This window comes from Eublepharis macularius, chromosome 4 (genome assembly GCF_028583425.1).
Source record: "Eublepharis macularius isolate TG4126 chromosome 4, MPM_Emac_v1.0, whole genome shotgun sequence".
In the NCBI taxonomy this organism is placed as follows: Eukaryota; Metazoa; Chordata; class Lepidosauria; order Squamata; family Eublepharidae; genus Eublepharis; species Eublepharis macularius.
The window spans coordinates 112892369-112907103 of NC_072793.1; the positions used below are offsets into that span (position 1 = coordinate 112892369).

Here is a 14735-nt window from a genome sequence, read left to right on the forward strand (position 1 = left end):
AGTCACAAAACTAGATTTATAAAGAAATTAGAAGTTTGCAGGGGGATAAAGTGAATGCAATTCAGGGCTTTTTTTCAGCGGGAATGTGGTGGAACAGAGTTCCGGGCCCAACACCTCTTGAAAATGGTCACATGGCCGGTGGCCCCGCCCCCTGATCTCCAGACAGAGGGAAGTTTAGAAGTTGAAAATGATGTGCAAATTTATAAGCTAATTTTAAAACCTGCTAAATTTTGAGTCCTGCTTGTAACGCCTTGATGTGGCATCACTGCTGTAGCTAGTATGAAGGAAGCTTTTACCAGCATCCAAGGAGAACATTTAAGGCACAGAACCTGCTAATATATTCCAAACACACTCAAGACTGGGGAACCAGGAAAACAGAGTTCCGAATGGCTTGCACTGGGAGGCTTTGAGAAACTCTATTTCCCACGGTCTGGCAGCATTAGATTCTTCTGAGTATGCTCTATAAGAATCTATTATTTTGAGGGAACCTGTGAAATGGTGGTGTTTCTTAACTTTCTTGAAAAGTTCAGAAAGATTATTAGCTCTTCATGGAATTCTTTATTAAATTTCAGAAACACAAACTTTATTCCAAGAAAATCCTGGGCAAGCTTACCAATCAATTATATGTACTAAAAAGCACATCATGTGTTCTGTACAAGCACATGTATCCCATCAAGATGAAAGCTGTACTAAAGGATTCCTTTAACAGCCTATTAAATGTGTGGCTTTAATCAGTATATTGGTTATTTTTTTCCTTCCACCACCCCATATTTCAGACGATTGCTAATGCTGAGAGAACCGTGGTTAGCCTAAGGCCAGGTGTGGTAAGATTTGTGGTTCTGGTGAAACTTGAACTGTGGACTTTCCAAACCACAATCCACATCTTAGCCACTGTGCAACACCAGATATCCAAGGAACATCCATCACATTGTTACAGCATTGCAAGTCTTATCTGTGTGAATGAGCCATCACAGATCAAACACCTCAGACAGCAAGCACTTTCATATCACCTGAAACAGTGCATTTTTGGTGGAGTCACATCATACAGGTGGGTTGCCATATTGGTATGCAGTTGGTCATACAGGTAGCTTGGTCAGAGATCAGAATCACCAGCGACAGTGAAATCCTAAGCAAAGTTAGTCTGCTTTCTAATTTCAGTGGGCTTAGATTGGAGTAACTCTGCTTAGGATTTCACTGTAAGACTCTGAACTCACTAAATGACTCTGAGTTGGATATTCTCTGATGGTTCCTAGATTTGGAACTGAAACTACATTAATGAACAAACTTTGCTGGAGAAACTCCCACTCCTATCTGGCTCCTTCCCATCCATGTTATAGAGTCTCTCAGGATTTAATTCTGTTCTCCATGCTACAAGAAACCCTTGGAACATGTCATCAGAGATTTGGAGCATGAAATCATCAATATGCAGCTCTGTTTCTCTTTTAACAACACAAATCATCTGAGTTGATGGACGCTCTGAATGAGTGTCTGGAGGTGGTAATGGACTAGATGAGGACAAATAAACTGAAGCTAGGTGTTGTTGGTAAATGGGGGTGGGGGTGATCAGGGGTAGAAAAGTCAGTCTGTTCTAAAGGAGCTGCATTCCCTGTAAAGGGAGTGTCATAGTTTGGGAGTGCTATTAGATCCATACCTACAGAAGAAGGCTCAGCAGTCCTCCGTTTACCAGCTTCGGTTGGTACATCACCTGCAGCCTTTCCTTAAGAAGCAAGATTTGGTCATGGTTATCAATGTTTGATTATATCACGTTTCAGTTACTGGAATGTGTTTTACATGGGACTGTCTTTGAAGACTGTTCAGAGACTTCAAATCGTACAAAATTTAGCAGCTAGGTTTTTGGTTTACATAAATTATATTTCTAAAAGAGTTACAAAAGCTGCACAAGTATGATTTAGGCACCACTAGTTCTAGTTCTTACCTTTAAAGCCCTAAACAAGCCAGGACCTAGATATCTGAAAGACTATCTTCTCTCATATCAACATGAGCACCAATTAAGGCCAACTTTTGTTTTAAGGCCTTGCTCTGTGTATCCCCACCATCTGAAGTGGGGTGGGTAGCCACTAGAGTTCAGGTAATGACACATCAGTCCCTAAAGAGATTTGCCTGGCTTCTATTAAGATTTAGGTCCCAAATGAAAATTGTTGCTTACCTTAATGCCGTCTTCTGTATTTTTTCTGTACTGCTATTTTATTTTTTAACAATTAATTTTAATGTATTTTAATTGTTCTATTGAAAGATGCTTCAAAGATACTTTGGAGAAGCAGTGAAAAAATGAGTGCCCCTCAGTCTTATTTAGTTCTAATAATTTATGATGGACTAAAGAACACACTTGAGTCTTGAACAGGAGAAAACAACTTCATATTTGTGGAAGCCATCAGTTAAAAAATTATCAGTTGAAATCTGCTCATGCTAATGCAGCTGGTGTTAGTTATTTACCCCAGCAACATTTATTCCTCAATATGTTTCTTTCCTGTGGTTTCTGGAGGGAACTGAGGGATGGCTAGGATCTTAGCTGTAAGACTTGCTGAATAATATAAGAACAACCAGTCAGTACTAGTTTGAAAATATATTCTTACTATGTTAGTTTTATTATTGCAAATGTATGTATTTATTATGATTTTAGTCTCAATACTATCAATTGAAGATTTATAGTAATGTAAAAGATCCAGTAATTTATTATTCATTTAAAATATTTATTTAAAAGTGTAGATGACTGGGGAAGGCAATGGCAAACCACTCCGTAAAAATTCTGCCAAGAAAACATCATGATGCGGTGTCCCCCCGCCCCGCCCCCATGGGTCAGTAATGACTCGGTGCTTGCACAGGGGGCTACCTTTACCTTTAAAATATTTATATCCTGACTTTCAACAAAGGCCAGGCTCAAACTGCCTTACCTATCCACACTTAGCACAGACCATCCAGATGAAAACCAGAAGGAAACAGTCCCTGAGAACCAGACAAACCACTAGGGTGCTCTGGATGGTCAAAGGTACATTCTAGCTGTTCCACTTTGCAGAATTTCATGGTCTGCTCTAAGATAGAAATCTTCCTCTCTTGATCCAGTATCTATTTAAAAGTACAAGAACAGCAACAAAAAAGGCCCAGAACTGGGCTGAAGCAGATCTCATTGATTTACAGGAAGGCACTGTTAAAGCCTGAGAAGATGATCAACATTTCTACATGGGTGCATATGAGGAAATGCATACCCCATGTCTTGAAATGCTTTCTACTTTGAATTGAACACAGAGGCCATACACGTAATGCTTCATTTCCATTATCCACTGTGGTGCCACATTTTGAACCAGCTGTGACTTCTTCATTGTCTTCAAGGGCAGCCCTACGTAGAGCGTGTTACAATTATCTAATCTCAAGTTTACTGTAGCACAGTTTAGCGTGGCTAGGTCAACTAGGTCCAGGAAAGGAATGACTTTCCACAGCAAATGTATCTGAAAATGTCATTCCCTGCCACTAGACTAATTTGTTTCTACAATAAAAGAGCAGAGTCCAGAGGCCACCTAGGCTTTTAAGTGAAGATGACAAAGATCAGTTCATCTGAAACAAAGCAGGCAAAGTCATCCCAACCAGGAGCTCAGCCTTCCCAACAAGCATCACTTGGCTTCTCAGGATTAAACTTCAGAACATTCTACCTGCCTCTAGACACTGATTTAGTATGGCGATGGTGGCTTCTGGAAGCTTATTCAATGTAATATATAGCTGGTGTCATCAGCATATTGATAACACCCAACTCCAAGGCTCCAGATGACCCCGTTCAGCAGATTTGCAACCAATTCTATTAAAAGTGATGCTTCAAGGCACTTTGATTCTTCCAATTTTTTAGTAAGAGGAAAAGCTTTACCACTATGGTTCAGTTCAGACATCCCATGAAATCATGGAAACAAGCTACGGTTAGCGTGATTGTTCGAATGTGGGCTACTCCGCTAACTATGGATTGGATTCCTCAATCCATTAGTGGAAGGCATAGATGGTTGTTGGTCTAAACCCCCACCACAGTACTTTCTGATCCTAGGAAAATTTATTCATGGAGTTGTGGGACCCACATGGCCATGGACATACAGTGGGGAGGGTGAAGAGGGCAAAATAGCTTCCTCCTGCTTCTTGCACAAGCAGAGCTCCACTTATGGAAGGGAGCAATGCTAACCCTTCTGGATCCTGACAGCAGTTCTTACTGCATGCAGGAATACACTTTTCCAAAGGTCAGAAATGACTGTTGGGAATAGGAGAAAGCCATGAAGATTGACAGTCCTTGCAGTCTTCATGCTGGATTCAATCCTATGGTTACTTAGGGTCTGTGAAACCAGGATATGGAAAAAATCATCTGGAGTTGCTGTATCATCCACTGTTAGTTTTACCTAAGGTTTTGTGCCACATACAAACGGCAACAACTTTGTTTAATCCTGTCTTGCTAATCGGCAGCATGCTCAACTTAGTGTAACTTGGGAAAGTATGATGCTGATGAAGCCAATATTTGCTGAGACAAACCAGAATTTGGATTATCATCGGTAAGCCACATCCTGGTTTCACAGTTGAACCATGGTTAAAATAAACCATAGTTTAGTGATTGGTCTGAACTGAACCTCTATATGATTTATTAAAAGTAAAGCGAAACCATTCTGTTCCCCAAAGGACTGGACTAGTTGGCTAAACAAGATATAAATCTATGAACTCTACCTTTGGCAGCTGCATTATTCTGTGAAGATGAGGGCCTCCTTTGTGTGAGGAAAACTCCAGGAGCCATGGGTTGAGAACCTCTGTTTACTTGGGCAACCCCAAACGTGCTTGCGCCAGCTGTATACTCATGGTCTGCTAGACTACTGCTGTGGGACTCCAGCTTGGGTTCAGGAGAGCTGCCTTCCTGAGGGAGTTTATTTGTGTTGTTAGGTGATAATTTCTTTTTGGTGTTCTTTTTCTTCTTGCCCTTTTGTTCCTCCTTTCAACAAATAACAAAGTTGTTAATAGCTTCAGAATAACAGCCACAGATAACACTGGTACATTTTGGATTCTTAACAGATAAATATTGCAAGTGCAATACTATATATACACAAAAAGTGCTATATATACACAAAAAGGGTCCTATTAGAAGCTGTACAGCATGATTATTTTATTTCGCAAGTTCAAAGAAAACCTTAATACCACTCCATGAGCAAGTAACTTTATCAGCGTTATGTGGCACTCCCAGTGGGCAGCAACAGCCGCTGCAGCCGGAGGGCATGATTTGCCTCCCCAGAGGAGAGAGAGGCAATGGCGATTTCTCGGACATCTGGGCATGCTTCAGAGAGTGCATACATTAGCCCACTTTGTCCCTCGGCATTTCAGTTGCCCTAGTGCTTGGAGAGAGTGAGGACGCGCTGGTGCTCTCTCTCTCTCCAGCCCAAGGACATTGGACATGGCAGCGGAGTGTGGGGGCTGTGAGTCTGAAGCTGAGCATCTCCAGTCCGTGGGCGCTGAGGTGGCTACGGCCCTTTCAGTCTCCCAGTGCAGCAGGTCTTCAATGCCAGGAATGGCTTGAGCCGGGCATCCCTGCAACAGGCACCTGACCTACTGTGTCCCCCTTCGTTCTTTGGGCCAAGTGTTCTGAGGCAGTGGGCACTTGCAGGTGGCAGTGGGTAGGAGTGGCTTGAGCTGTGTGCCCCTGCAATGGGAGCCCAGCTTGCAGCAGCCCCTTCCCTTCTTTTCAGCTGCATAGTGCAGAGGGAGCCAAGTGGCCCAAGTCAGTGGGTGCTTGGTCAGCAGCATTTCAGCCCCTCCAGGAGCAAGTGTCATTCCCCATGGCTTCTGCGGGAACACAGTATGCCGGTGGCCTTTCCCGCCTGCACCAGTTCCTCAGGCCAGTTCAGGTGTGTTTTCGGGCAGTGGGCAGAAGGGTGGCGATTAGGCCAGCACTGGCAATAGCCTCCTCTGGTTCATGGTATGCGGGGCTGCGACCTGGGACCTTAGGGGGGCTTGCCTTTATAAAATTGAAGGTTAATTGGGCTTACTATGGTGCTCTGTGGTAGGAGTCCCCTGCATACAGTCCATTACTCTGGGACAAGTCAGCTGCACCCCCTCACCCCTCCACTTTTTAGGGTAGGCCTGCTGCCTGTTCCTGGCCTTTCTCCTCCCCTATTCAGTCCTGGTGCTAAAGCCTTGTTGACGTGGCCAAGTTACTGTGAGCCCAGGTGGCCATATTGTAGGGGCACCGGCAGCCATTTTGTTGTTGAGGCAGCAGCCATTTTGTGAGTTGCCCACAGTTTTAATTTTGGTCCTTAGGAACAATAACTCATTTGGATGGCACATAGGCTGGTAACAATGCCTCCCAAGAAGGGAGTGGTACATCTAAGGGCAAAAAGCCTGCTAAGCGCCCTCCCCCTAAAAGGCCAATGGTTGCCTTGTCTTTCTCAGATGAGGATGACACCAGTCCAAGCAGGTGAGAAATTTTAGTGTGACTTGCCATGCTAGAGCAGGCCAGGGGGGCACTCATGCACACGGTGGGCACAAAAAAGAAAAGGTCAGTGCATGTTGTTTCCAAGACAGTGTCACTTAATGACATCCTATCTCGCTTATCTGCCCTGGAAGGTTCATCAGGCCTGGGAGGCCCAACTTGTGTGCCAGAAGGCAATGGAACTAACATTCAAAGTTTGAAGGGTATGGAGGAGGAGCCCAGTCCATCACAGGTGATAGTGGCTGGGCTGTAGAGTCCAGTCAGGTGGCATTGGCTGTGCAGCTGCCAGAAATGGATGGTAAGTCTTTACAGACCAAGCAAGGTCATGCGTGGCCTCGGGGGCCCTGTGGCCAGGCCGCTGCCTCTGTGCCCCCAGGCACACCTCGAGTACTTCTTAGTTTAGTTGCATAGTGGGAGGATAGTCACAATGGAGTCTGCCTTCCTTCGTGGGACAGCTGACTGGGGTGGTCGGTTTGCTGCCTGCCATGGCCCAAGCACAAGCCGGTATGGGAATGGTGGTGCCTTGGGCTTCCTTTTATGGGAAACCTTGGGCCACTTATGGGGCTGTGCCTTTTAGAGCTCTGCCATTTGGAGACATGGCTATGCTCCTGGGTGACCATCTCACACTGGTGACAAAAGAAAAAATTCTCAAGGGAGAATATTTGGATGTCTTTACCCTTCTCTTCAAGGAACTAGAGAAGAAGGATAAAGAGGACCTTGAGGAGCATGATAAGGAATGGCTTAAGCACCGTAAGGTGGATAACAGCTGGACCAACTGGCTTCCCAGATTCCTAATGTACGTTGGTGTCATAGCCCACGCTCAGCCTTGGAGGACAGCCCCCCCCCCCCCCCCGTTTCAGTATGTGGACATCATATACAGAGGGTATTTGGACTTTGCAGGTGCAGCTTGACTGCAGTATGACGAAGAGTTCTGAATGTGGGTTGCCCTTAGCCCTGCCCTGGGAGCAGGTTAACCAGCCACTTTGGATGCAAGTGATGTCACTGGTGAGGTCCAACACATGTGACCACGCTGATAGTGGTCACCTGCTTCAATGGCCCTCCACGCCAACTGGTACGTGCCCACTGGGAGAGCAATTGGCACATATGCTGTGCTGGGAGTTTGTCTCACAAGGTGTTTGCTCCAGGGAGAGTTGCAAGTTTCAACACGCATGTCCAATTTGTGCTGGCCCTCATGCCTTTATGGCATATAAGTGCCAGGAACAGGGCAAAAGGTGTGGTTCTGATCCTGCTGGGGCTTCCCAACAGCAGGCAGGCAAGGGGCCTTCGCTGCAATGACTGAGTTGGTGAGCAATGTTTAAGTTTTATTGCCTTGTTGTTGAGTTCAGTTACTGGTTGTGTTTTCTCCTTAGGAGTGGTCATTTGGGGTCTTGTAAAGACCTGCAGATGGGGGAGCCAATGGCCTACCATTTCCTCTTTGGAGATTAATCAATGTTGAGCTTTTTTCCTGTTGTTTGCAGGTTCAGGAACTACGGCCTTCTGCAGTTCACTGCAGAACCTGAAGTTGATGAGTTCCGATTCTTCCCCGCCAGATGTGTGCATGAAAATCAGAAGTTATTTTGTTTTGGACCCACAGCTTTGGCCATGGGTGTGCATGAAATCCAAGGCTTCCTCCACCGAGTGTGTGCAGGAAGCTTGGAGGTTTTGTTTTGGGCCCACAGCTTTGGCGATGGGTGTGCACGGAATCCAAGGCATCCCCACCGGGAATGTACAAGAAGCTTGGAGGTTTCGGTTTGGGCCCACAGCCTGTGGGCCTGAGTGTGCAATACTTCTCTGCCTGTTGTTGCAGGAAGTTAGAATTTGTTGTTTTGGGCCCCAGTCTTCCCTGCTGGGCATGTGCAAGAAGCTTGGGCCCCAGTTTGCATTTTAGTCCAATGCTCCCTGCCTGTGGTACACAATGACCTTGGAATTGGTTTCAGGGGCTGGGTGGAAGCCCTAGAGCCCTCTTTATAGTTTGGGGAAAGGGGGATTGCTCCCCCCCATCTGCAACCCCCCCCCCCCTCTGCAAATCAGGACCACATTTGCTTACTTCTACTGAGGAGACAGAAGGAACATTTTGGAGGAGATGTGGCAAGGGCTTAAGTGACTTTAGGCCATCTGTGGGGCGCGAAGGCCTAAGCAGTGGGCCATACAGCAGCTAGCTGCTCCTGACAGACCCAAGTTCCCCACCAATGGGAATATGCCAAGGGTGGTCACCGGCCTGCTCATTTTCCCCAGCTCCTAACTTGCCAGGGGAGAGTAGATTCAACACAACTAAGCCAATTACCTCCTCTTCTGACAGTGCAAGGTTGGACTCTTGGCCTTAGTGGTGGCAGGTTAGGAGTAGGGGGAAATGGCCCAGTTACGAGGACAGGTGCCCTAGTGGGCAATCTCCTGGACAAGCCAGTCTTCCTCTGCAGCTTTATGGCCGGGTGGGGGAGCTTTAAGGGGGTGAACCTCTTTGCCAGGCCGGTGACCAACCATTTGCAAGGGCAGACAGTGGGGGAACCCCTGGACAAGCCAGTCTTCCCTGCAGCTTTATGGCTGGGTGGGGGAGCTTTAAGGGGGTGAACTGCTTCACCAGGCCGGCCAGGTCCCAGCCATACAATGGATGGCTCGCACCCCGGGCAGTTGGTGGATTGTCCAGACAAGTCAGGGCGGAGGTCCAGGAGCGACCTCAAGTTGGGCCCTTGTTGTGTTGACAAATATGTTGTTGTTATTTTAATAAAGTGGCCCTTTAATACCCAACACTTGTGTCTGCCTCTTCATTTCGACTCAAGGGGCAAAAGTGATGCTTCTATTTTATTATATGAATTCTTACTTTTTGCAAGCTATTAAAGTTATGTAACGCATCATTAATGCTAGACAAACAATGCAAAAAGCTACATCAGCTTACGTTCAGCTTTGATATAGGTTTCAAATTCAGAACATAGGCTGTGTTTAGAAGGAATGGCATGTACAGAGCAATTAAGACTATGACTATATATATTTGGTATATAAAGTGTTTTTAACTATCATATTTGTATCCCATTCTTCCTCTAAAGAGCTTAGGATTTCATATGTATTTCTCCTACTTTTATTATCACAACAAACTTGCAAGGATTTCATATGTATTTCTCCTACTTCCTTTTATTATCACAACAACCATGCTAGGAAGGTGAGGCTGGCAGAGAGTGACTGACTGAAGATCCTCCAAGGACCTTGTTAATATTCCGTTCACCTTCATATAACAATATGAGGTACATCTTCTCCATATACGCCTGCTTTGTATATGAAGATGGATGAAAAATCATAGTACCCACTATTGCAGAAATGAAACCTTGAAAAAATTCAGCACATTTTGTGTTTTGTTAAATTATGAAAGGCAAGTTCAGGCATGAGCAAAGGGCGAAAACTGAAAGTTTTTGCCCTTCAGAAATGACAGCAATTGTTTCACAATTATTGGATAAATCTTACACTTCAGTGAATGAAACACCTCCAAGTCACTGCTCAATATTTGTAGCAGCTAAGTGCATCATGAAATTTAATTTAGATCTAGAGTGGCCAGAGCATAGATCAAAGGACTGGATAAAATGACCTTTGAAATCCTGTTTTAGTTCCAAAGAAAAAAAGAAAAAGCTCAACAGAGAATAAAGCCGGTATGACACATCCTGCACCAGTGAATAGGTCTTGCATTGTCTCGTCAACTTGAATGCGTGAAGAAGGAATCAGCTGCTTTTGGCACTGCCTCGTGTGCAGCACAGTCTAAGACAGCTGCCTAATCAAAGACTAAAATCCTAATATAAGACCATGAGCTGTCCAAAAGGTTAAAAACATTAAGTTATTAGTTATGGCAAGGGTATTTGTAGCACAATGCTGGAGGTAATTTAAATTGCCAAAGAAGAAGATGTGGCTTAGGAAAGTTTGATTTGTCATGATTATGGAGAAAATTATGACCTATAAAAGGTTATGGGGTGGAAGGAAAGCTATTCAAGAGGAATTCATAGGTTGCTAGAAACATTTAACCTATTGAAATAAAATAGATCTTGGAAGGAAGAAGATGAAGGCGACAATTTTAGAGTATGTTAAAGATCTTATTTAATGAACTGTTATATGTAAGGCACATTTGGCTTCTTATTGGGTGCTGTATTTTGTAAATACGGCACTCCCAGCCGGCAGCGATAGCCACTTGGGCTGGGGGCCGTGTTTTGCCCTCCCAGATGGAAGATGAGGCAGCGCCAGCGCTTTCCCCTGCATACGGGGTCCTGCGCGGGGGGCGGAGCTAAGCCTGGCATTTTTCTGCTGCTTCGCCCCTCAGCAGTTCAGTGCACTTCATGCTCGGGTGAAGATAGACGTACTCGTCTTCTCTCCCCAGCACGAGGAGCAGTCCGAGTGCAGAGCTGCTGCAGCCTTCGGGAGCAGCCTGCTGTAGGCTACAAGGACGAGTCTCCTTGCTTCCTCCATCCTAGCCCAGCTGTTGCTGCTTGGAGGATCATCTTTCGCAGAACCCCGCTTCGCAGCAGCAGCAGCAGTTGGCTCACGGATCCGCGGCTGCCTGCAGGAGTGCAGAGCCATGCGGGGAAGCCACCTTTGGCTTCTGTCTCTCCCGCGGCTTCCTGCGTTGCTGCAGACGCAGGTGTCTGTGTCTCTTCGCGCTGCTCCGAGCTCCATTAGAAGCGGGTGCAGCAGCAGGTTTGGTTATTGCTCTGTTCAGGGGGGCATTTCTTGGTGTAGTTGTGCTGAATATACCAATATTGGGGGGGGGGCAGTTGCTGGCCATTGCTACTTCTCCTCTTGTGGAGTGCTTTACCGCGCTGTTGCAGCCGGGCCATTCCCTCCTCACGTGACTAGCTTGTGTTGGGGAGGTAATTGCTGAGGGAGCTTTAGCAGTTGCCCTCTTGCCCCTCCCCCTTCCCTTCTGGGCACTGAATGTTATCCTGCCCCACTGTCTTGTAGACATTTGGGTATCCCTGTTGGGACTGGGGTTGGCAGCCATTTTAAGGGTGTGGCAGCCATTTTGTGTGCCTGTGTTTCGGTCCATTTTAGGGCTCTTATTGGTGGCCATTTTGAGTGGCTCTGGGCGCTTTGCCAGACTGTTGTATATCACAGGCCCTGGGGTGTGCTTTCTGCTAGGGGGTATTGTGCCATCCAACTTGGCTCAGTGGTTAGGAGCAGCAGGGTTCCTTGGCACGGAAGTTTACCATAAAAATATGCCTCCTAAGAAGGGTTCTGGCCCTTCCAAGGGTAAACAACCAGCCAAAAGGCCTGCCACACGGTGCCCTCCGGTTACCCTTTCGTCTTCAGAGGATGAGGACGCGGGCTCTAGCTGGCAAGACCTCCTGGATAGAATCCCTGCTTTGGAACAGGCCCGGGGCTTGTCCACGGCCAATGCTATTTCGGCACGGAAAAGGCCTGTTAGGGTGGCCTCTACCACTGCCTTTTTTTAATGATGTGTTGTCCCGTATTTCTGCCTTTGAGGGTCCATCTGGCACTCGTGGCCTCCCGGCCCCACTGGACAGCGATGGAGCAGGAGTTTTATCTCAGGTACATTCAGGTGCAGCTTTTAATGAGACTGGTGGGTCAGTGGACACTGGGCAAGTAGCTATCGCGGTGCAATCTTCAGAAGCGGTGAGTAACTCTTCCTTGCCCCGGCTGGGGGAGGATAAGTCATCTTTGCCGCAACCGGGGTGTGTGTGGCCATGGGGTCCCTGGGTGTGCCAAATGCACCTTATGCACAGTGGGTCCTAATGGCTTGTGGCCGCAGTGGGGGCCAGCCTGCCTTTCTGGGTTTGTTGCCCAGGGTGGCTGGATGGCCGCTCATGTTAGCCCATTCTCAAGGGGGTATGGGTTCCATTCCCCCCTTGGGTTCATGCTATGGTTCCCCTTGGTCACCCTATGGGGTTGTGCCTTTTAGGGCATTGCCATTTGGGGATACTGCCATGCCCCTCGGGGACCACTTGAAACCTGGGACCAGGGACAAGATTCTTAGGGGGGAGTATGTGGATGTCTTCTCCCTCCTATTCAGAGAATTGGAAAAGAAAGACAAGGAGGATCTTGAGGAGCAGGATAAGGAAAGGCTGAAGCGCCACAGGGTTGATAGGACCTGGGCGAACTGGTTGCCGGGCTTTCTTATATATGCTGGCATAATAGCCCATGCTCAGCCATGGAGGGCGCCCCCCCCCCCTTTCCAGTACATGGATATAATTTACAGGGGGTATTTGGACTTCATCGGGGCAGCTTGGCTGCAGTACGACGAAGAGCTCCACATGCGTGCCACTCTCAACCCCTCCCTACCTTGGGATCAGGTTCACCAGCAGTTGTGGCTGCAGCTCATGTCGCCGGCCAGGCCCAACACAGGAGATCGCTCAGACAGTGGTCACCTGGTTCAGCGGTCGTCTGCCCCAGTGAGCACACGACAGCCCGGGGATCTGGCCACAGTGGCTCGCATGTTATGCTGGGACTTTGCATCCCAGGGGGTCTGTGCTAGGGAGCCATGCAAGTTCTGCCATGCCTGCCCAATTTGTTCTGGTCCTCACACATTTACAGCGTGTAAGTGATCTGGTCAGGGCAAGAGGCATGGGCCAGATTTCCCCGGGTCTTCTCAGCAACACGACAGCAAGGGACTGCCGCCTCAATAAGGTGGTTGCGGGACTGATCATTCCTTGCCTAGTTAAGGCAGTTAATGGTTGCAGTTTTTCTTGTTCTTTTCTTTTTATCGGGGGTGGCTCTTTGGGGATGCAGGTGACTTTGGCGTAGATAGGTTGTTGACTGTTTTGACTGTGTTTCTTGCAGGTCCAGGCCCCTGGTGAGTTGTGCAGTGGCAGACCTCAGTTGATGTTCAAGGCTCTCAGCCTGCGCTGTGGATGAACAGAACTCCAGGATTCCTGTCGGCAGTGGCAAGAAGCTTGGAGCTTGGAGTGTTTTGTTTGGACCCATGGCAGGGTGCCTGGGTGTGCATGCCCCCCTTGTGGGGGGGCAAGTTCAGTTGTGTTGGGGCCCAAGGCTTCCCCGCAGTGTGCCCTTGAAGCTTGGGCCCTGGGTTGCATTAGTCCAAGGCTCTCCACTCTGCGCAGGAAGCTTGGATGGGGTTGTTGTTTAGCAGTGGGCTCCCATCTGCAAATCAGGGACGCATTTGCTTACCTCTCCTGAGGGGATGTTGGAACAACTATTTGTAGGAAGCGCGGCAAGGGTTCGGGTGGCTTTATCCCTCCGGTGGGGCGCTTCGGCCTAAGCAGAGGCTTGGCCTTAGCAGTGGCAGGTAGGAGTTGGGAAATATGAGTGGGCTGGTGACCACCCTTGGCATATCCCCATTGGTGGGGATTGGGGTCTGTCAGGAGTGGCTGGCTGCTGTACAGCCCAGCTGAGAGGTTAGATGCCTTGGTGGGGAACCCCTGGACAAGCCAGCCCCCCCTGCAGCTTTACGGCCGGGTGGGGGAGCTTTAAGGAGGTGAACCACTTCGCCAGGCCAGCCGGGCCCCAGCCATACCATGGATGGCTTGCACCCAGGGCTGTCAGGGGTCACCCATACAGGTTGGGGCAGAGGTCCAGGAGTGACCCCAGGGCCTGACCTGTACCACTAGTTAGGCCCTTGCCGTGTTGACAAATATGTTGTTATTATTAATAAAGCGGCCCTTTAATCCCAATGCTTGTGTCTGCCTCTTCATTCCGACTGAGGGGGGGGGCAATTGCCAACTGAGGGATTTTGATGATCTGCTTTTAAGGTATTAGGTATATCTTACTGTCAATTTTGTTCATGGTATGTCTGAATAACAACAACAACAATATCAAGTTCTAAATTTTGAAGTTTGGTGACTCTAGGAGAAACATTCAATGGTTATTCCACTAGGTGTGATTCCAAAAGAACTAACTAAACATCTAGGTGATATCTGCATAAGCAGGATAACAATTGGACAGTTGCAAACAGTACACTACTTGGAACATGCCACATACTAAAGAGTCACTGCCTCCTAGATTCTTGGATAAAATTCAAGTCGGTGAAGGACCAAAAAATTTCAGCCCAAACATTATAATTATGTGATAACATCACATAATTATAACAATACTAGCAGCAGCAGCAGCAGCAGTAGTAATAAGTCCTATTTTGAAATTAAATGAAAGCATTAAGCACATGCTTACTTTTTTCTTAACTATTTCAAAATGTTCAACTTAAGCTAGTGCTAGTCTTTATAGATACCAAATGGCTAGCACTGATAGTAGCAGCCCTGCATTTCCTTCTTAACAATTGTAGTAATGTTTAGAAATGCAAAAAGCATGACATGATGTCATTGCATTGCAAGTTTCC

At 47.2% G+C, this 14735-nt stretch overlaps 1 protein-coding gene across 1 annotated transcript in view; it reads right to left on the reverse strand.

Moving 5' to 3' along the window:
• PHF2 (PHD finger protein 2) overlaps positions 1–14735 on the reverse strand; it is a 230813-nt gene that overhangs the window by 4003 nt on the left and 212075 nt on the right. The window contains exons 21-22 of the mRNA XM_054977343.1: positions 4708–4966; positions 1652–1717 (exon numbers count right to left, since the gene is read on the reverse strand). Coding sequence (XP_054833318.1) covers positions 1652–1717; positions 4708–4966 — 325 coding nt within the window. The remainder of the gene's footprint in view (positions 1–1651; positions 1718–4707; positions 4967–14735) is intronic.